Raw genomic sequence first — 19,882 nt, forward strand, 5'->3', positions numbered from 1 at the left:
AACCGTGAGTAACGACCCGGCTCCGGCCGCTTCCGCATGCGTAGCTCTGCATTTTTTCAGCACGCTTCCCATGCAAACTCTGCAGTCCTTATCCCTTGGGGTCTATGTCTCCACTGGGGGTGCTTTTATTACCTTGAATGTCATCACTATGGTTCCCTCTCCACTCACAATATATATTCGGGTGCAGGGAATGCATATGTATATGGGTATATACTGGTATATATATATATACAGGAGATATATATATATGCATCTATACAACTGGTGTGTGGGTACTGTCCATCAGATCATTGTGTTATATGGATTCTGATGCACATATTGCTTATCCTCCCTAGGAGACTAAAGAATCCAATCCTAAGAAGGATAAACCCAAAATACCAGAGAGGAGATGTGTGACCTGCAATTCTAAATTGTCACATGGTTGCAAGAAAAACATTTGTCCATCTTGCGTTGGAGATATTATAAAGGAAGACAGATCATCTTTCCTAGAAGATATTAGAAAGATGATGAAAGAGGAGATTGCTACATCTATAGCTAATCTCCCTCCTCCTCCTCTACTACCACCTCCACCTCCTCCTGCTGCGCTAGATCCAGCTCCTCCTCATGTATCCCCGGTCCATCAGCCAGTGACTAATGATGCGCCGGTGCAGACGATTACTAATTATTCAGCTTCCGTAGCAGCGTCAGATGAATCCACATCATCCAGGAAACGCAGAAGACATTCATCTGCGTCTTCCTGTGAGTCGGGTCAGATTCAAGAAACAATTGAATTAAGTGACAATGACACGGAACAAAAAGAGGAAATAAAGAAATATTTCTTCGCCTCAGACCACACCTCTGCTCTCCTTAAAGCGGTCAGAGATGCTCTGAGTGTAGAAGAGATCCAGGAGCAAGTGGCTCCCAAGGATAAGATGTTTCAGGGCTTGAAAACCAAGAGGAAATTGGTTTTTCCAGTTCATGAGACTCTACAACAGCTAATCTCTGATGAGTGGGAAGAACCTGAGAAAAGACTACAGGTGCCCAGTGAGATCAGGAGACGATTACCCTTTGGGGAAGAAGATATGTCTAAGTGGGGAGATATCCCTAAGATTGATGCTCAGGTGGCAAAAACCACTAAAAGATCATTACTTCCCTTTGAGAATTCTTCTCAGCTTAAGGAACCCATGGATCGCAAGGCGGAAAGCCTGTTAAGGAAATCCTGGGAGACGGTATCTTACTCCTTAAAAAATAACATTGCGGCCACTTGTGTAGCCAGGGCCCTCCACGTCTGGGTACAGCAGCTAGAGGACCATTTAAATGATAAATGTCCAAGACAACAGATAGTGGACTCCTTACCCCTACTAAAGGACGCCACGGCCTTCCTAGCTGACGCCACAGCTGAATCTATTAGATTTGCAGCTAAGGATGGTGCTTTAACTAATGCCGCCCGCCGAGCGCTCTGGTTAAAGAATTGGACCGGTGATAATACGGCAAAATCAAATCTTTGTGGTATACCCTTTGAAGGGCAGTATGTATTCGGGACACACCTGGATAAAATTATAGAGAAATCAGCAGATAAAAAGAAAGCCTTACCGGAGGAAAAGACTCCGCAAAAGAAACAACAATTCAAACGGCCCAAGTTCCAAGATAACTACCGCGGCAAAGGGAAAGGAGGCCGCTGGAGTTATGCCAAAGGAGGGAAAGGGAGAAATATTTTTTTCAATCCCAAGACCTCCCAAGATAAACAGTGACATCGGTCCGGTAGGGGGAAGGCTGCAGGGCTTTTCAGGTGTGTGGGAATCTATTACCAACAACAACTGGGTAATAGATATCATCAGAGAGGGCTATCGAATAGAACTGATTCATCCTCCCCCACACAAATTCACCATCTCACGCCAGTCTTCAGATCCCCTACAAAAAGAACTACTAAAAAGCGTGAGGAAACTACATCAGATGAAAGTAATCTCCCTAGTTCCACCAAAGGAGAAAGGAGCGGGTCATTACTCGAACTTGTTTCTAGTAAAAAAACCCAACGGCTCCTTCCGTCTAATTATAAATTTGAAACCGTTGAACCAATATGTCAGGTACCAGAGGTTCAAAATGGAATCAATAAAGACAACAACACCATTAATAGCGTCCAATGCCCTGATGGCCTCCATAGATCTCCAGGACGCCTATTACCACGTCCCAATACATCAGGACTCCCAAAAGTACCTAAGATTTGCGATACTAATAGGGAAGGAAGTACGCCACTATCAGTTCACAGCTCTCCCATTCGGGATCTCCTCGGCTCCAAGAATCTTCACCAACGTGATGTCAGAAGTGATATCTTTTCTCCATCTCCAGGGAGTAAATATAGTGGCCTACCTGGACGATCTTCTGGTCATAGCAGACACACAAGACAAACTACTACGGGATCTAGAAACAACTCACAACCTTCTTACATCCCTAGGTTGGATCATCAACACCGACAAATCCGACCTGACGCCATCACCCAGGAAAATATTTCTGGGAATCCTCATAGACTCGACTCTCCAAACGTCCTTTCTCCCAGAGGAAAAAATACAAAAGATCATCACAAAAGTCAGGAGACTAAAGAGCGGTTCTCTGACTTCTGTGAGAGAGGCCATGTCAGTACTAGGCTCAATGACCTCATCCATTCCAGCGGTACCATGGAGTCAAGCCCACTCCCGGTGGCTTCAGGCTCAGATCCTAAAAGCCTGGAACAAAAAACCCTCGGGATTGGACATGAAGTTTTCTCTCACCCCGCAAACGAGGTTATCTCTACGCTGGTGGCTAAAAAGAGAAAACCTACAAAAAGGGGTACAGTGGAACCCTCAGCCCAAGATAACAGTAAAAACGGACGCAAGCCAGACAGGTTGGGGAGCCCAAGTCGGGACCCAGTTCTTTCAGGGGGTTTGGGACACAAACAATTCAAAAGACTCCTCAAACCTCAGAGAACTCAAGGCAGTAAAAAATTCATTACTGGCAGCTCAGAACACCTTAAAAGGGACCCACGTTCATGTCCTATCAGACAACGTAACTACGGTAGCCCACCTGAGACACCAAGGCAGTGCGAAACACAATCTCCTGTGGTCAATATCAGATCAGATATTCACTTGGGCAGAGGCTTACCTTCTGTCTCTGTCAGCAACTCACCTGAAGGGAACAGAAAATATTCAGGCAGATTTTCTCAGTCGCCACCAGGTCCATCCGGGGGAGTGGTGCCTCAAATACCAAGTCTTCCATCAACTAGTACAGCGCTGGGGGAACCCCGAGATAGATTTGTTCGCCACGAGAAAAAACAAGAAAGTGGCAAACTTTTACTCCTTAAATCCAACAGACCATCCGGCCGCAGTAGATGCCCTGACACAGGATTGGAAGGTAGATCTAGCATATGCCTTTCCACCCATCCCATTAATACCAAAGGTACTCCAGAAGATCAGGGACCAGGGAGTAAAGACGATTCTGGTAGTGCCGTATTGGCCAAAAAGAAGCTGGTTTGGCCTCCTCAAGGCATTAGCACTAGAAGAGCCAGTCCTACTTCCACATTTAACAGACCTTCTCTTTCAGGGTCCGATTCTCCACCCAGAACCAGAGAAACTACAACTGTCTGCATGGATCCTGAAGAGACAATATTAAGGAGCCGAGGATTATCAGAAGAGGTAATATCCACTCTGATGAAAAGCAGAAAGAAAGTGACTAACTCCATCTATCTAAAGGTCTGGAAGGTGTTCTCCTCCTGGTGTACATCTCCCCCACCAATTCCGGCAGAACCAAACATAGCCCAAATACTGGACTTCTTGCAGGCTGGTCTATCCAAAGGCCTTAGACCAGCCACGCTTAAAGTGCAGGTTTCCGCTTTATCAGCAATCTACGACACTAACCTAGCCGACCATAGATGGATAAGGAGATTCATAAGAGCCGCGTCTAGGATTAACCCTAGACCTCAGTCCATTCATCCGTCATGGGACCTAAATTTAGTACTAGAAGGGTTAACAGGACCAACCTTCGAGCCTATAACAGATATCAACATAAGACTACTCTCATACAAGACAGTCTTTCTGGTCGCGATATGTTCCGCCAGGAGGGTGAGCGAGATCCAGGCCTTAACTATCCGCAGACCATATTGCACTATCTCAGAGGACTGCATTACACTAAAAACAGATCCCTCATTTCTACCCAAGGTAGTTACAGAATTTCATAGGAATCAGGACATTATCCTTCCATCATTTTGTCCAGATCCAAAAAATTCATCAGAAGAAAAACTCCATACTTTAGATGTCAGACGAGCAGTCTTACAGTATATGGAAACTACGGCCCCCTGGCGAATTGACCAGAACCTGTTCATACAATTCCAGGGAAAGAACAAAGGGAAGAAGGTGTCAAAAAGTACCATCGCTAGATGGATAAGGAATTCAATAACAGAAGCTTATAAAGCTCAAGACCTACCTTCTCCCATTAACATCAAAGCCCACTCTACGAGAGCAATGTCTACATCGTGGGCAGAAAGAGCTTCAGCTTCTCTAGAACAGATCTGTAGGGCCGCGACATGGTCGTCCCCTCACACATTTATAAAACATTACAGACTACGTCTGCAGTCAAAAGAGGATCTCACCTTCGGCAGGAAGGTGCTGCAGGCTGTGGGCCCCCCCTAAGAGTAATGGTTGGTATTGCTCCTATGGTGCCGTCGTGAAGGTGAGGAGAGAAAATAGGATTAGTCTTACCGGTAAGACTGTTTCTTCGAACCTTCACGACGGCACCAGTATCCCCCCCTAGTATTGTATGATTAAATATGATACTCACGTGGTGCTATTGGTTGTTATAAAGGCACTGGTGCTGGGAGGAAAGGGAGGGGCTTTTAACCTCTCGTGCTTTTTCCTGTCCCTAGGGTATAACCTATCCTCCTATGGTGCCGTCGTGAAGGTTCGAAGAAACAGTCTTACCGGTAAGACTAATCCTATTTTTGAAGTAATTGGCTTTGGTTGTGATGCAAGATGACATTACCAATGTAGTACGGCCCGGTACATAGACCTGTGTGCTGTCTCTCGGTGAGTGGAGTCTATTCCGATGGGCTTCTCGGTGCTCCAAGTATCCTGACAGTAAAAGGAATGAAATAAGACCCAATGCATTTGTCTGCAGTACCGTAGCCTTTCTGTGATGGATCTCTGTAATATGATTTGTTAATACTACATTGAATTAAAGCATACTTACCGTTTCTGGTTACTTTTCAGCTGTCACGTGTGTGTGTACGTGAGGAGTAGCACTATTTCTGGCCAAGCTCTGTAGAAAATATAGGTAGTTTTTAGGTTAAATGGTCTCTTTTCAACAGACCTTGCCTGATAGTATGTTTACAAGCAACTCTGAGGGATATGGTTACATGCTGCTCATAGAAGTCTATAGAGATTGGAAGAGGGCAAGGGGGGGGGGATGGGAAGGGCAGTGACCGGAGAGAGCCAGAAGCAACCATAGACTATAGCAAGACTACATAAAAACATACTGTGGTTATTACATCTTATCCAGGGCTTAAATCACAGCTTAAACTGCTCAGTACTGATCCATAATGTCCTATATGCTTTTCTTGAACTAAGCAATCACTTTAGTCACATTCTCCCAGTTCGGGTTTCTATGAAGGCAAACGTTTTTGGAGCTGACCATACTTAGGTTGAAGTTTCTCTTCAGGTGGAATGAACTATGGACTAGTGTCACAGTGTTCACCATTTATTTTGCCAGTATCTTTTGTACATTCCTAACATTGTTTATTCTTTTGTGTCTTACAGGCCCAGGTAGCTTTTCTTCAAGGTGAAAGGAAAGGACAAGAGAATTTAAAGAAAGATCTAGTCAGAAGAATAAAGATGTTGGAATACGCTTTAAAGCAAGAAAGGTATGCGCCATCTCTGGGTGTAGCTCCAATACACGGCGAGGATTATCCTGGCGCTGCTGGTCAAACGTGTCTTTTATTCTTGAACAACTGGTTTATTGTAGACAATAACATGCTCCATCCTTCACCTTTCTGGGAGTAGTAGTAACCAGGGTGGAGCTTTAGACTTTAGTCCTGTGTAACCGGGAATAATGTGAAATGCTATATAGATGTAGTTGTATCACATCATTCCCACATTGTAACAAACATGGCCCGCCTTGCCTACTGTAGTGGCATAAATATCTCAATAGAACATATGTTTTGTTTTTTGCCGCTTATTGGACGCTTATTAATTGTAGCAACTTAAAGGGGTACTCCGGCCAGTGGTATTTTTCAGTTATGGGCGGGGATGGGGTGGTTATGGAGGGCGGAGGTCACTTACCTACCCCGTTCCAGCCCCGGGTCACGGATCGTGCCGCCCTGTACACCCGTCCCGTGGCCGCTTCCTGGTGTGAGCTGCCTCATGAGATGTGACGTCTCAAGGCAGCTCAGCCATTCTGCGGCTGTAGCAAAGTCCTGCCTTGGCCGCTTAATGGCTGAGCTGCCTTGAGACGTCACATCTCATGCGACAGCTCACACCAGAAAGCGGCCGCGGGACGGGTGTGCCGTGCGGCGCGCTCCGGGACCTGGCGCTCGAACGGGGTAGGTAAGTTACCTCTGCCGTCCATAACCACCCCATCCCCGGCCATAACTGAAAAATACCCCCGGGCTGGAGTACCCCTTTAAATACTCCTGCAGCAATAGTATAATATAGAAGCTACAGTCCTGCACATACCATTGCGTTAAAAGGGTACTCCGGTGAAAATCACTTTCCTTCAGGTCAGCTGGTTTCAGAAAGTTATAGATTTGAAGTTTACTTATATTTTAAAATCTCCAGCCTTCCAGTACTTATCAGCTGCTGTACGTTCTGCATGAAGTGGTGTATTCTTTCCAGTCTGACACAGTGCTCTCTGCTGCCACCTCTGTCCATGTCAGGAACTGTCCAGAGCAGAAGCAAATCCCCATAGAAAACCTCTCCTACTTTGAACAGTTCCTGACACGGACAATGATGGCAGCAGAGAGCACCGTGTCAGACTGGAGAGAATACACCACTTCCTGCAGGACATACAGCAGCTGATAAGCACTGGAAGCCTGCAGATTTTTAAATAGAAGTAAATTACAAATCTTTTTAACTGTCTGAAACCGGTTGATTTAAAAGAAAAAGATTTTCTCTGGAGTGCCCCTTTCAAAAGTTTACTACTTTATTCAGAATGTGTAATGCATGATATCCATCCTCAGAAACCGCTGGCACATTTCAGACCATGTCATTATTCAGAGGGTATACAGACGGCTGGACTGCACCTTCTATATACTATTCCAGCAGTATCTAGCGGTATTGCTTCATGGTTAGAGAGATGACCCTGGGACGTGACGCTCCCGGCCTGCTCAGCCAATCAGCAGCAGAGATGAGACTCCACTACGGCCGCTGACTTGCTGATCGGGCCTGAAATGTATGAATAAATTACCAGCTTGGGGAGTTTCTATACTCAGACCAGTATTGTCCAGTCAGTGGTGACAATTCTGCTTTGTTTTAACCCCTTAGGGACACAGTGGATGTTGGATGTAATGACCAGGCCAAATTTCAATTAAGCATTTTTGCTTTTTCATCCCCGCTTTCTAACAACCATAGCACCTTAATTTTATCACCTTTTTATATTTTATTTTTATTTCTTTTCTTTGCGCCGGAACTTTTTCCTCTTTTCGTTCACGCCAGTCACCATACAGGAATATTATTAGATTAATAGACTGGATAACAACGCACGCTACGATATATATATTTATTTTTTATTTCATGTTTGTGTTTTATATATAAAATGGTAAAGGGGTGGTTTTAACTTTTATTGGGTGAGGGGCTATGTCATATTAAAAAAAAAAAAAAATAGGGCAGGGGTGTCCAACTCAAATACACAGTGGGCCAAAATTAAAAAATTAGACAAAGTCACGGGCCAGCCTTGATATTTAATGAAGAGTGCATGCAGCATGCGGCGTTCCTATCCTATCCTAAAGTAATTGCCCTCACATGGTAGTTACCCATTATACCTTAAGCAGTAGGGAATCCCATAATTGTGCCCCATGTAGTAGCACCCCCTCCCCCAATAGTGCCCCACTTACTAGCCAGGCCTACTATTAAAGCCCTACATATTAGCCAGCCCTCCCAATAGTAATCCATATAGTAGCCAACACACCTTATAGTGCCCAATATAGTAGTCAGTCCTCCCGATAGTGGCCCGTATAGTACCCAGCCACCATTAGTATTATAAAGTAGCCAGCCCTCCCCAATAGTGTCTAATGTAGAGGCCAGTCCCTAAAATAGTCGTAGCCAGCTCTCCAGAATAGAACCCCGCAATCACACTGCCTTTAAAGGCTTCATACTGGACCTTTTGTTGTTAGGCTTCCCTATCACTTTCACAAGGCCTCCACTTTATGGCTATGAAAATCCTATACATTGCAAGGCTTCTGATATCGTGTAGGCCGTAACTCATCAGTTGTGACCTCATCAGTTGTGACATGGTGGTTTCTCCTGTTACAGATAGGAGGTAAATAATAAAAAAAAAACTTGAGTTTATTCCCATGTGGGGATGATGTGCTGCTGGAATGCCGGCTGTAATAGGAGATAAGACCGCTTCACTGACAATGGCAATTGTTAGCGGCCGAGCAGTAATGTGCCGCCGGGGACAATAGAGGCCTTTCCTGACTTCTCTGTAATAATGAGAGCATATCAGGATGCTTGTGTGTGTGTGTGTTCTCTATGCCAAAAATATCTCCTCTTCTCCACCACTAGAGCGAAATATCACAAGCTGAAGTATGGCACAGAGTTAAATCAGGGAGACATGAAGCCACCAAACTACGATTCCGGTAAGATACCCACACCATTAGTTGGTTGCCGATTTTTAAAAATTCCTGTGCATTGTAAAAGCTTGATATTTTCTATCAATATTTGTGTATACATGTGCTTTTTTATGCAAAGTTTACAAATGTCTTCATGTCAAGCACTGTTGCCGCAGCAGACTGAGGCTGCAGGAGGATTTTGGGGGTTAAGGCTATGTGAAGAGACCGTCCGTTTCCGTGACCTGGCCGGGTCACGGAAGGGCCAGTCTCTGCACGGATCATTCCGGCCGATACTGCAGTACTGTCCGGATGATCTTTTGGCCGCAGGGTTCTGAGGCTGGTGCAAATCAGCGCACGCCCGCATCAGAACCTTCCACAGCACACAATGAAGCAAGCACACACCGCACAAAGTACGGCCGTTGTTGCAGATGGCAACAATGGCCGTACTTTTACGTAGTGTGAACATAGCCTAAAGGTGTACTTCAGTGAATTTTTTTTTCTTTCAAATCAACTGGTGTCAGAAAGTGCCAGAGATTTATAATTTATTTATATTAAATAAAATTTAAACTCTTCCTGTACGTATCAGCAGCTGCATGTCCTGCATATCTATTTCTATAACATACAGCAGTTGATAAGTACTGGAAGACTTGAGAATTTTAATAGAAGTAAATTATAAATCTCTGCCACTTTCTGACACCAGTTGATTTGAAAGAAAAACATTTTTCCCGCTAGAGTAACCCTTTAATATAAATCAGATAAATAATGGTAGACAAGAAGCAGCATCTTAAGCTTCAGTAAGAGGTTCTGCAGCAGTTGAGTTCCATGGCCTGTATGAGTATTCTCAGCAAGCGGCCATTTCTTTTCACGTGATCCTAGAATTCCTTGGTGACTTTCGATATTCTTATAATTTATAGTAGGTTGTGCAAGTCTAATTTTGGGGTGGGTTCATATTGAGGAATTCTCGCGGATAATATCCGTGCCTTTCCGACGGCTCCATAGACATCATTCTATGGGCCGGCGTATGTCCGCTACGGAATACGCCGGCCCATAGAATGGTATACGCCTGTCAATATAAAAGGACCCCTAAAGTGGTGGTCCCACATATGAGTTTTTGATGGCGCTATTTTCCATCAGCCGTAGTAAACTGCGGATGACCTTTTACCTGGTTATAAATCATTGAGCAAACGCAATTTGTGAATACCGCCTTACTCTTAAGTCATCTGTGCGTTACTAAAAAATAAAATCTAGCTTTAATTTGACCATATTTTTGTGTATGTTTAAAAGTATCCATTTGAAAATGGATATGTTTACTGCAGTGTGAACCCAGCCTTACTTCTATTTAAAAATCTCCAGTCTTCCAGTACTTATCAGCTGCTGTGTGTCCTGCAGGAAATAGTTTATTCTTTCCAGTCTGACACAGTGCTCTCTGCCGCTACCTCTATCCATGTCAGGAACTATACAGCAAATTCCCATAGAAATTCTGTCCTGCTCTGGACAGCTCCTGACATGGACAGAGGTGGCAGCAGAGAGAACTGTCTCGGACTGGAAAGAATACACCACTTCCTGTAGGACATACAGCAGCTGATAAGTACTGGAAGACTTTAGACTTTCTAATATAAGTCAAATCTACCCAACTTTCTGCCATCATTTGATTTGAAAAGATTTTTTTTTCACCAGAGTTCCCCATTCATTTGTCTGCCATCCAGAGTGTATAATTCATGTTTTCATGTTCTTTTCCCATTAGACGAAACAAATGAGTCGGACGCCCAGCCGCAACCTCAGAACAGCCAATTTATATGGAAACAGAGTCGGCAGTTACTAAGACAGTAAGTGGCTCATGGTGGTTACTTATCATAAGCAACAGGTAGAGAAGGGGTAGGGAACCTTGGCTCTCCAGCTGCTGCAAAATTACAACTCCCATCATGAATGGACAGACAGAGCTTTAGCTTTGGCTGTCCAGATATGATGGAAGTTGTAGTTTTGCAACAGCTGGAGAGCCAAGGTTCCCACCCCGGAGGTAGAGTGTTAACTGCGCTCAGGTGGCGTTCTGTCCACTTTACCATGACTTTTTCTCGCTCTTCGTTTTGCTGTATCGCTGTTACAATTGCTCCTGTTTCTCCATTGTAATGAATAGAGCATTGTATCAGTTTGGTTTCTCAGTGCCTGGAGAGCCTGGTAGAGACAACTCTTGCAGCTGGTACCGGCTGATTTATTAGCATGAGCGGTATTCCGCGTGCTGCGGTATAAAAGCTCTGTCAGACTCTATGCTAATTGTATGTTTTGTTTTGTTTTTTTTCCTCTCTGAAAAGTGAAACTCCTGCGAATGTTCTTGTCATTCCCTTCTAGGTATCTTCAAGAGGTCGGCTACACAGACACCATATTAGAAGTGAAGTCAAAGCGGGTGCGGGCATTGTTAGGAATTTCTGCTGATTCTTCAGATCGACTCACGGATACAAATCAGGACTCCATGGTAAATGGCACAGAGACTGAACTTCCCAACCCACTGGTCATCGGGTAGGTTGCTTTTTGGCTTTTTTAGTAGCTGTAAACCACATAGCTGTGTGCATAAGTCCTATCAGTATATAGATGACCATAGCATTACATCTTTTTATATGATGATCTAGTCCAGGGGTGTCAAACTTTGGTCCTCCAGCTGTTACAAAAGTACAAATCCCATCATGCCTGGATAGACATTAAGCTTTGTCTGTCCAGGCATGATGGAAATTGTAGTTGTGTAACAGCTGGAGGACATGAATGTGACACCTGTGATCTAGTCCATTTTCATAGAATCCCTGTTTTTGTACATGTATAGGACTTTAATGCTTCGATTGAATGCTCTTCTGCCAGCTTCTTGTGTTTTATACCCTTGGGAAAGGTCTGCACTAGTATTTGACAGTTTTTTGGGTTTTTTTTTAACCCGGTTATCAATTGTGGATATTGCAACTCTATTCAACATAAAATACGGACATGGAGAGAAAAAGGAGCGCTGCCCCTTACACCTATGGCCGACACTAATGCCTCTCGGCTACATTTAAAAACTAATGCTGGATAAGGATAAGGATGTTGGTATAAAATTTGATCAAACCATGTTGTCTCATGTACCTAGTGCAGGTCCCCTGGCCAACATGAGTCCCTACGCTAACTCAACACTGTGTCTGTATGCGACCGCTAACCCCGCAAAGTGTGCGCAAGCAGGAAAGGGAGGCCACCGAATGGCCCTGCAATCCCAATATCACAGGACCAAACCCCAAGGGCCCCCCCAAACCCAGCAGGTGCTGCCGTCGGGAAAACTGCCACCAAGCAACACAAGTGTGAACAAGGTCTTACCTCTCACCACTGCACTGGAGGTAGAATGGGAGAAATAGGAGGTACTTGCCATGTGTGCACAGGTGCTTCCTGCTAATTGGGGTCACTTGGGTCTTACCAGAAGGAGTGCTAGGAGAAATAAAATACGGACAATGGAGAGAAAGAAGCAGCTGCATCTCACACCTATGGCTAACACTAATGCCTCTTGGCGGGGGTGTAGGTTTAGTGGGCCAGGGGACCTGCACGTGGTACATGAGGCAATATGGTTTGATCAAATTATATACCAACATCCTGGCATTGGTTTTTAAATGTAGCCGAGAGGCATAAGTGTCAGCCATAGGTGTGAGGTGCAGCAGCAGCTCCTTTCTCTCCATGTCCTTCTATTAGACATACATTGCTGTATAACATTGAACTTTCCTGTTTTCCAGCAATGTGTCGATGAAATTTGTCCATTGCAGAGTTAACATATATAGTAGCTTATCCACCATAGTACATGTGAGGTACTAGTACACAATGCTTTGTGAGAACTTTGTTTTGCATTACCAGTTTTTTGGTGTAGCTTAGCAGGCACAATTGTTTTTCAAGCTGAAGGAGAGAATCTGTAGCGCCCAAACACTGTCCCCAAATCCCCGGGTACCGTTTGTCAGCTCCTCTTAATCCATGCCTATTCCAGAGGTTTATCTGTCCCCTGGTGTTCAGGTGAAAAAAAATTTTTAATTCAGACTTTGTGGTTCAGTGTTGTGTCAAAGGGATGGGGCCTAGAGCATCTGTGCCCCGTGCACAGATGTTCTTGTCCCCGCCTCTTTGACAAGGCACTACATTGCCTGAATAAAGTTTTTTTTACACAAACACCAGGTCTGACCCCTAAAAGACTTTGAGAAAGAGCAAGAAAATAGGTCCGCCCTCAGTGCTGTCCTCTCCTGACTCTTGCTTGCTGAGGTTAGTAACCACTTCTTTGCATTTAGGGCCCTTTTAGAACTTTTTGGGGGCTTAAAAAAAAAAAAAAAAAATCATGGATAACCCCTTTAAGTTTTTCCCATGTTGGAATGGAAAAAAAATATAATTCCACCATTTGACTTCAGGGTTCTCTGTGTGGTATAAATCCTGTTGTTTGTCTTCTATGGCTCAGTACTGTTAGGGTGATACCAACTCTATATGGGCATTATGGACCTATGGGACCTATAACTAACTATTTCTCCTATCTAATATGGTCCTACATGGGGAATAGTTTCTTGCGGGGTTAGCTGTAGTGTCAATTGATATCAAGTTAAACCCGTGTAGATGCAGAGGAAGTCAAAAAGCCTCATGAGGCGGATGTCTTACTGCCCCACGGAAAAAAATCCTCCTTGAAGGGGTTGTCCAGTGAAAATCTTTTTTTCAGATCAACTGGTTATACAGATTTGTAATTTACTTCTATTTAAAAATCTCATGTCTTCCCATACTTTGCACCTGCTGTATGTCCCACAGGAAGTGTTATATTTACATTCAGACACAGTGCTCTCTGCTGCCATCTCTGGTTGAGACAGGAACTGTCCAGAGCAGGAGTTTTCTATGGCGATTTGCTACTGCTCTTGACAGTTCCTGACATGGACAGAGGTGGCAGCAAACAGCACTGTTTCTGAATGTAAATAAAACACCACTTCCTGCAGGATATCTAGTAGCTTATATGTATGGGAAGACTTGAGATTTTTAAATAGAAATAAGTTACAAATCTTGATAACTTTCTGACACCGGTTGATTTAAAAGAAAACTTTTTTTTGCTGGACACTCCTTTAACTTCAAGTATGGCAATCTGAATAAATCCCTAGACCGTATCCTACCTTGTGATATTATGTAGACCTTTTATATGGAAAATAATCGTAATTGTGGCCCTGATGATGATAGGCCTTTGAAGTCACTTGTTGAGGACAACAACCGAGCCTGCAATCCAGTGACTTCCATATGTGAGGTCAGAGACTGAGCCCAGAATCTGCCTCTTGCAGTTAACCCTTAGGGGACACAGCCAGTTTTCATTTTTGCGTTTTCGTTTTTCCCTCCTCGTGTATATAAAGCCATAGCGCCTGCATTTTTCCACCTAGAGACCCAAGTGAGCCCTTATTTTTTGCGCAACTAATTGTACTTTGCTATGGCAGATGTAATTTTTGCCTAAAATGTGCCGGGAAACCAGAAAAAAAATTCAAAGTGTGGTGAAATTGAAAAAAAAAACGCATTTCTTTTATTTGGGGGAAATGTGTTTTTACGCCATTCACCCTGGGGTAAAACTGACTTGTTATGCATGTTCCTCAAGTTGTTACGATTAAAACGATATGTAACATGTATAACTTATATTGTATCTGATGGCCTGTAAAAAATTCAAACCGTTGTTAACAAATATACGTCACTTAAAATCGCTCCATTCCCAGGCTTATAGCGCTTTTATCCTTTGGTCTATGGGTCTGTGTCAGGTGTCATTTTTTCCGCCATGATGTGATCTTTCTATCGGTACCTTGATTGCGCATATATGACTTTTTGATCGCTTTTTATTACAATTATTCTGGATTTGATGCGACAGAAATTGCGCAATTTTGCACTTTGGGATTTTTTTGCGCTGATGCCGTTTACCGTGTGAGATCAGGAATGTGATTAATTAATAGTTTGGGCGATTACGCACGCGGCGATAGCAAACATGTTTGTTTATTAATTAATTAATTTATTTTTATTTATAAAATGGGGAAAGGGGGGTGATTCAGACTTTTATTAGAGGAGGGGGTTTTGTGTTATTAAAAATACATTTTTCTTTTACTTTACACATATACTAGAAGCCCCCCTGGGGTTAGGGTTATTCCCCCTGGGGTTAGGGTTATTCCTCCCCTGGGGTTAGGGTTATTCCTCCCCTGGGGTTAGGGTTATTCCCCCTGGGGTTAGGGTTATTCCTCCCTGGGGTTAGGGTTATTCCCCCTGGGGTTAGGGTTATTCCCCCTGGGGGACTTCTAGTATATGTACTCTGATCTCTCATAGAGATCCATGCAGTATAGTTATACTGCATGAATCCATGAGATCGGTGTTCTATTACTTTTGGCTGCTGCAGCCAAAAGCAATAGAATGCCGAGTCGGGATCAGCGCCATTACGGAGCAGACCCCGGCCCGGGATGGATGCAGGGATCGCCCCCCCGCAATCGCGCCGCAGGGGGGCGATCCCCCCACTAGACCACCAGGTATGAATAAAAGCAAGTATTTAGAAGCAGCTGTCAACTTTGACAGCTGCTTCTAAGTACTTAATTAGCGGGCACGGCGATCGGACCGTGCCCGCTAATAGCCGCGAGCCCGGGCTACACGCGGCACCCGGGATCGCGGCAGTTCAGAGGGTGGTCGCCGCGCGACCCCCCTCTCAACTCCCATAGCGGCACGAGGACGTTCAATAACGTCCTGGTGCAGCTATGGGTTAAATAAAAAGTCAGGCGAAAATTTTTATTACAGTATTGTATTGCGCCACACTTATTACGGGAAATGCTTATAAAGAGCTTTCTTCCCTGCACTTACTGCTGCATCAAGGCTTCACTTCCTGGATAACATGGTGATGTCACTTCCTGGATAACATGGTGATGTCACTTCCTGGATAACATGGTGACGTCACTTCCTGGATAACATGGTGATGTCACTTCCTGGATAACATGGTGATGTCACCTCCTGGATAACATGGTGATGTCACCTCCTGGATAACACGGTGATGTCACGACCCGACTCCCAGAGGTGTGCGGGCTGTGGCTGCTGGAGAGGATGATGGCAGGGGGATGCTCAGTGTCTCTCCAGTGCCCTGTGTCCCTCACACAGCGACACCCCTGCTCTACAATAGTCATCTGTAGAAACACAAATTGTTGGTCTTGATGCTGTCAGCCACCAGGATGTCACCATTTTTGAAGCAGGTTGTCAGCCAGTGCATTCTGCTGTTATCGTAGTGGATATGTACAGTCTTCCTTACTACATTGTACACTGGCACAAGAAGAGTCGCAACAGGCTGTAGGCCATCAAAGTCTTGGAACTGTTTGTGTAGGAGCTCTTGGGCCATGTTGATGATGATATTGGCCAGCATGCCCCTGTAGCCTGTTCTGGATGGATAAGTGCTCTAGAGATGGGGGTTTATGTTCTGCCTCTCCAGTTGTGGTGGTCCCAGCTTGGGCGGCCTAGATCTCCAGCAGGTGGATCATAATAGCCTTCAGGCGCCGCTCTTTTGGCTGATGAGAATGTCCCGGGCCGACTGTCCTTGGAGCTTTACCAGAGGCCTTCATAATATCTTCATGAGGCTGCACCATATATTTTTCTCCAACATTTAAAAGTGTCACTGTTGGATTTTTTTTATTTTTTTTTTGCAGAAATCAATAGTCTAGGTGATTTTAAGAAACTTTGTAATTGGGTTTATTAGGCAAATATGCCATTATCTGCATTCAACAAGACTTTCCCCAGGTCCCCCCCCCCTCTCTCTCATTCACTGCTCATTATCAGGAAGTCTCGACTCTTTTACATCAGTCGGGCCCTGTGTAACCTATGGAGGGGGGAGGAGGGAGATTAGTCGCCAGCAGAGAACAAAGGATTACGCAGTGGGAGCTGTGTGAAAGACGGTATTCAGAGGTCAGTGCTGACTTCATAGGAGATAGCCCGGTGATGTAGTTGTAAATTTACTCTTTGTTGTCCTGTTTTGGTGCCTCATCTCCCTCCACCCCTTCCCTCTCCATATGGAAGACAGGAGGAGAGCTTCAAACTGCTTTTTCATGATAAAAATGCATTTTTCAGCTAATAAACCCAATTACAAAGTTTCCCAAAATCATCTGTACTATTGATATCTGGAAAAAAAAAAAAAAAAAAAAAAAAAGTTTAACAACAGTGACACTTTCCACTAGTTTTCCAATAGTTAGAGGGCTCACCTTCCATGGCTGTGTCTAGCCGCCGCCTTTTAGTAGGCGGTTACAGATATGGATTAGAAACGGATCTGCAGCATCATCATTCCGGGTCTTTTTTGTTGGCGTTGAGGTGTGAGAAGCCCCTCACTCATCTCATCAGCAGGAACATCTCCATTTTCTGCAATCTTGTTAGTGTAATCAGCATCTCCTACCTTGTACTGTAGGTTTGTTTCTCCTGAGTCATGGATGACGACGCGGGCTCTGTTTTGTTTTGTTTTGTTTTAGTTTGTATTCAAGACTACAAATCTCGGTTATTCTTGAACTAAAATATTTGCGTTTTCTATTTATTTTTATTTTTTTGTAGAATGTGAAATTATATGGTCAATACCAATATAGTGGTACAGCCCATTGATCAGTCTTGTGTAATACATGGAGTTAGTTATGTGTCTTCTACAACTCCCATTATGCTCAGACAACCCACAACTGATGTAAAACTACAACTCTCAGCTTCCCTAGACTGCAGACGGCTGTTTGGGTTGGCTGGCAGTTGTGGTGTTGTAACAGCGGGAAAGTATCAGGATGGAGACCTCTAGGGCGGGTATAAAGTAGCTTTCTGTATGTATAGACTGAAAGATAGAAAACACTGCTGTGTATAGACTCAGTGATGTAACTAGAACCCTATGCTAAAGTACATGGGGCTCAGATGCAATACCGTATACAACCTTTGGACAGTTGTTTTGTAGCCTTTTTTCTACTTCTGTCCAACAACTTTAAAGCAAATCTGTATTGCCTGAAAAATCGGTGCCTGGTGCGGGGGTCTTTTAATCTCCTGGTGTTTGGGTAAATTATTTTATTCAGGCGGTGTGGTGCAACACTGTAAATACCTGATGTATAACTATGTGATTGGAGAAAAAGCCTCCTGCTCTGTCACATGGGTAACAGTAGCCATTGAGAGATCATTATTATTATTATTTATTTATTTATTTTTGTCTGTTGAAGGGGTACTTCACGGAAAACATTTTTCTTTTAAATCAACTGATGGCAGAAAGTTATACAGATTTGTTATTTACTTCTGTTTAAAAATCTCCAGTCTTCCAGTACTTATCAGCTGCTGTATGTCCTGCAGGAAGTGGTGTATTCTCTCCAGTCTGACAGTGCTCTCTGCTGCCACCGCTGTCCATGTCAGGAACTGTGCAGAGCAGCAGCAAATCCTCATAGAAAATCTCTTCTGTTCTAGACAGTTCCTGACATGGACAGAGGTGGCAGCAGGGAGCACTGTGTCAGACTGGAGATAATACATCACTTCTTGCAGGGCATACAACAGCTGATAAGTACTGGAAGAGTGGAGATTGTTTTTTGTTTTTTTTGTTGTTTTTTTTCTTTTCTTTTGGGAGTACCTCTTTAACACCAGATTAGGAGTGACCAAGATTGCGTTTGACATTTAGTAAGCAAACACTTAAAACTCTTCTAAAGCCAAGAAAGTCCCTTTAACTGTATCTGTAACTCTTGATGTGGCCAATAAAGTTTGAGATATCTGAACACAACCATTAGCTGGAAGAAACCCTCGGTGGAGTCCTCTGTCCTGCACAGAATAATACAGTGATCCTTCAACTTACAATGTCCTCAAGATACAATATTTTCAACATACAATGGTCCTATCTGGACCATCGTATCTTGAGACCAGACTGAACATACAACATACAATGCTACAGACAGTCAGGATCTGCGGCACATGCAAATAAATAGATGATCAACCAATGAGTGGCCATTTTACTGGTAAAACCCCAGTATTAGTGAGGTGCCTGCACTGGTTGGCTGTCTAGTAGTGATTCTCTCAGTACAGTGTGATACTACATGTCCTGTGCTGCTCCTTACCTGGGCCAGTTTTCCATAGAATTTTGGTCTTAACATACAATATTATAATTATGGTAAGTTTAGCGACTACTGTACCTATAAACTGTGGAGTGATTCATCGTTGCAGACTCCTCAGACAAACCAGTCGGTCCACATGATTATCCTCTTATGTTCTTCCAGTCGCTGTGAAGGCCGGATACAGCTCTTGACTTGTACGCGGTTCAGCAGATTATAGTATTGTTAGTGGATTACACTAATTCAATTTTAGTTGTAGCTATTCTGAATTATTATAGTAAATTGCTTAATGGGTGGTTTCTTCTATGGCTGACATTTCACCGCGCCTAACATGTCAATCACGCTGCTCCTTTCCACAGGATAATATCCACAGATTGGGGGATAGGGCATTACATCCAGCGGAGAGCAACAGTTTTCCTCACTCCTTCAGAAATATAAGTTCATAATGAGATCAAGTCTCTTCTGATAATATACCCAATAGGCATATCAAGGGATCTAATAGTACAGCCTTTGCTTTATATGTGAAATAATACATTTATACTTACCTGTCCAGGCTCTTGGTTGTCCTTTTGCTCTTTTCCCTGCTTACTGCAGCCACCTCCTGAATCTTCTGAGGCCATCCATATAGTGACAGGAAGCTCGGCCAATCACTGGGCAATGCTCTCTTGTCTCGACCATTGATTGACTGAGTGGCATGTCACTTCAGAGATGGCTTCGGCTGTGGGAGGAAAGCCAGCAGGACACTGGGAGAGCCTGGGCAGGTAAGTATAGCCTTTACTATTTTCTTTACAATGTCATCAGCTATCGGATGGGCACCTCCTATTACACGTAGTGATGCCTGGTTGTGACCAATGATTTTTCAGAATGTTGAAAGACAACGATCAGCCCATGATTGGCTTCTCGGTTGATCATTGTCTTTATTACACGGAGCAATATCTGTCCGAACCGGCCTGATTCAATTGATGATCGTTCCGCATAAGTTGCTTTATTAGTTTAGTGTGAACAGCATGTTTTCCTATTGATGTAATATTTTATTTAATGCAGTAGAGTTGCCTAGAAGAATGTG

General features: G+C 43.8%; 1 protein-coding gene across 2 annotated transcripts in view; it reads left to right on the forward strand.

Moving 5' to 3' along the window:
• Nucleotides 1–5,759: 5,759 nt before the first annotated feature.
• LOC138776573 (striatin-like) overlaps nt 5,760–19,882 on the forward strand; it is a 52,605-nt gene continuing 38,482 nt past the window's right edge. For both annotated transcript variants that reach the window (XM_069956153.1, XM_069956154.1), the window contains exons 1-4: nt 5,760–5,863; nt 8,721–8,794; nt 10,512–10,593; nt 11,114–11,281. In XM_069956153.1, the coding sequence (XP_069812254.1) occupies nt 5,835–5,863; nt 8,721–8,794; nt 10,512–10,593; nt 11,114–11,281 (353 nt within the window). In that variant the 5' untranslated portion in view covers nt 5,760–5,834. The remainder of the gene's footprint in view (nt 5,864–8,720; nt 8,795–10,511; nt 10,594–11,113; nt 11,282–19,882) is intronic.

This window comes from Dendropsophus ebraccatus, unplaced genomic scaffold, assembly GCF_027789765.1.
Source record: "Dendropsophus ebraccatus isolate aDenEbr1 unplaced genomic scaffold, aDenEbr1.pat pat_scaffold_449_ctg1, whole genome shotgun sequence".
In the NCBI taxonomy this organism is placed as follows: Eukaryota; Metazoa; Chordata; class Amphibia; order Anura; family Hylidae; genus Dendropsophus; species Dendropsophus ebraccatus.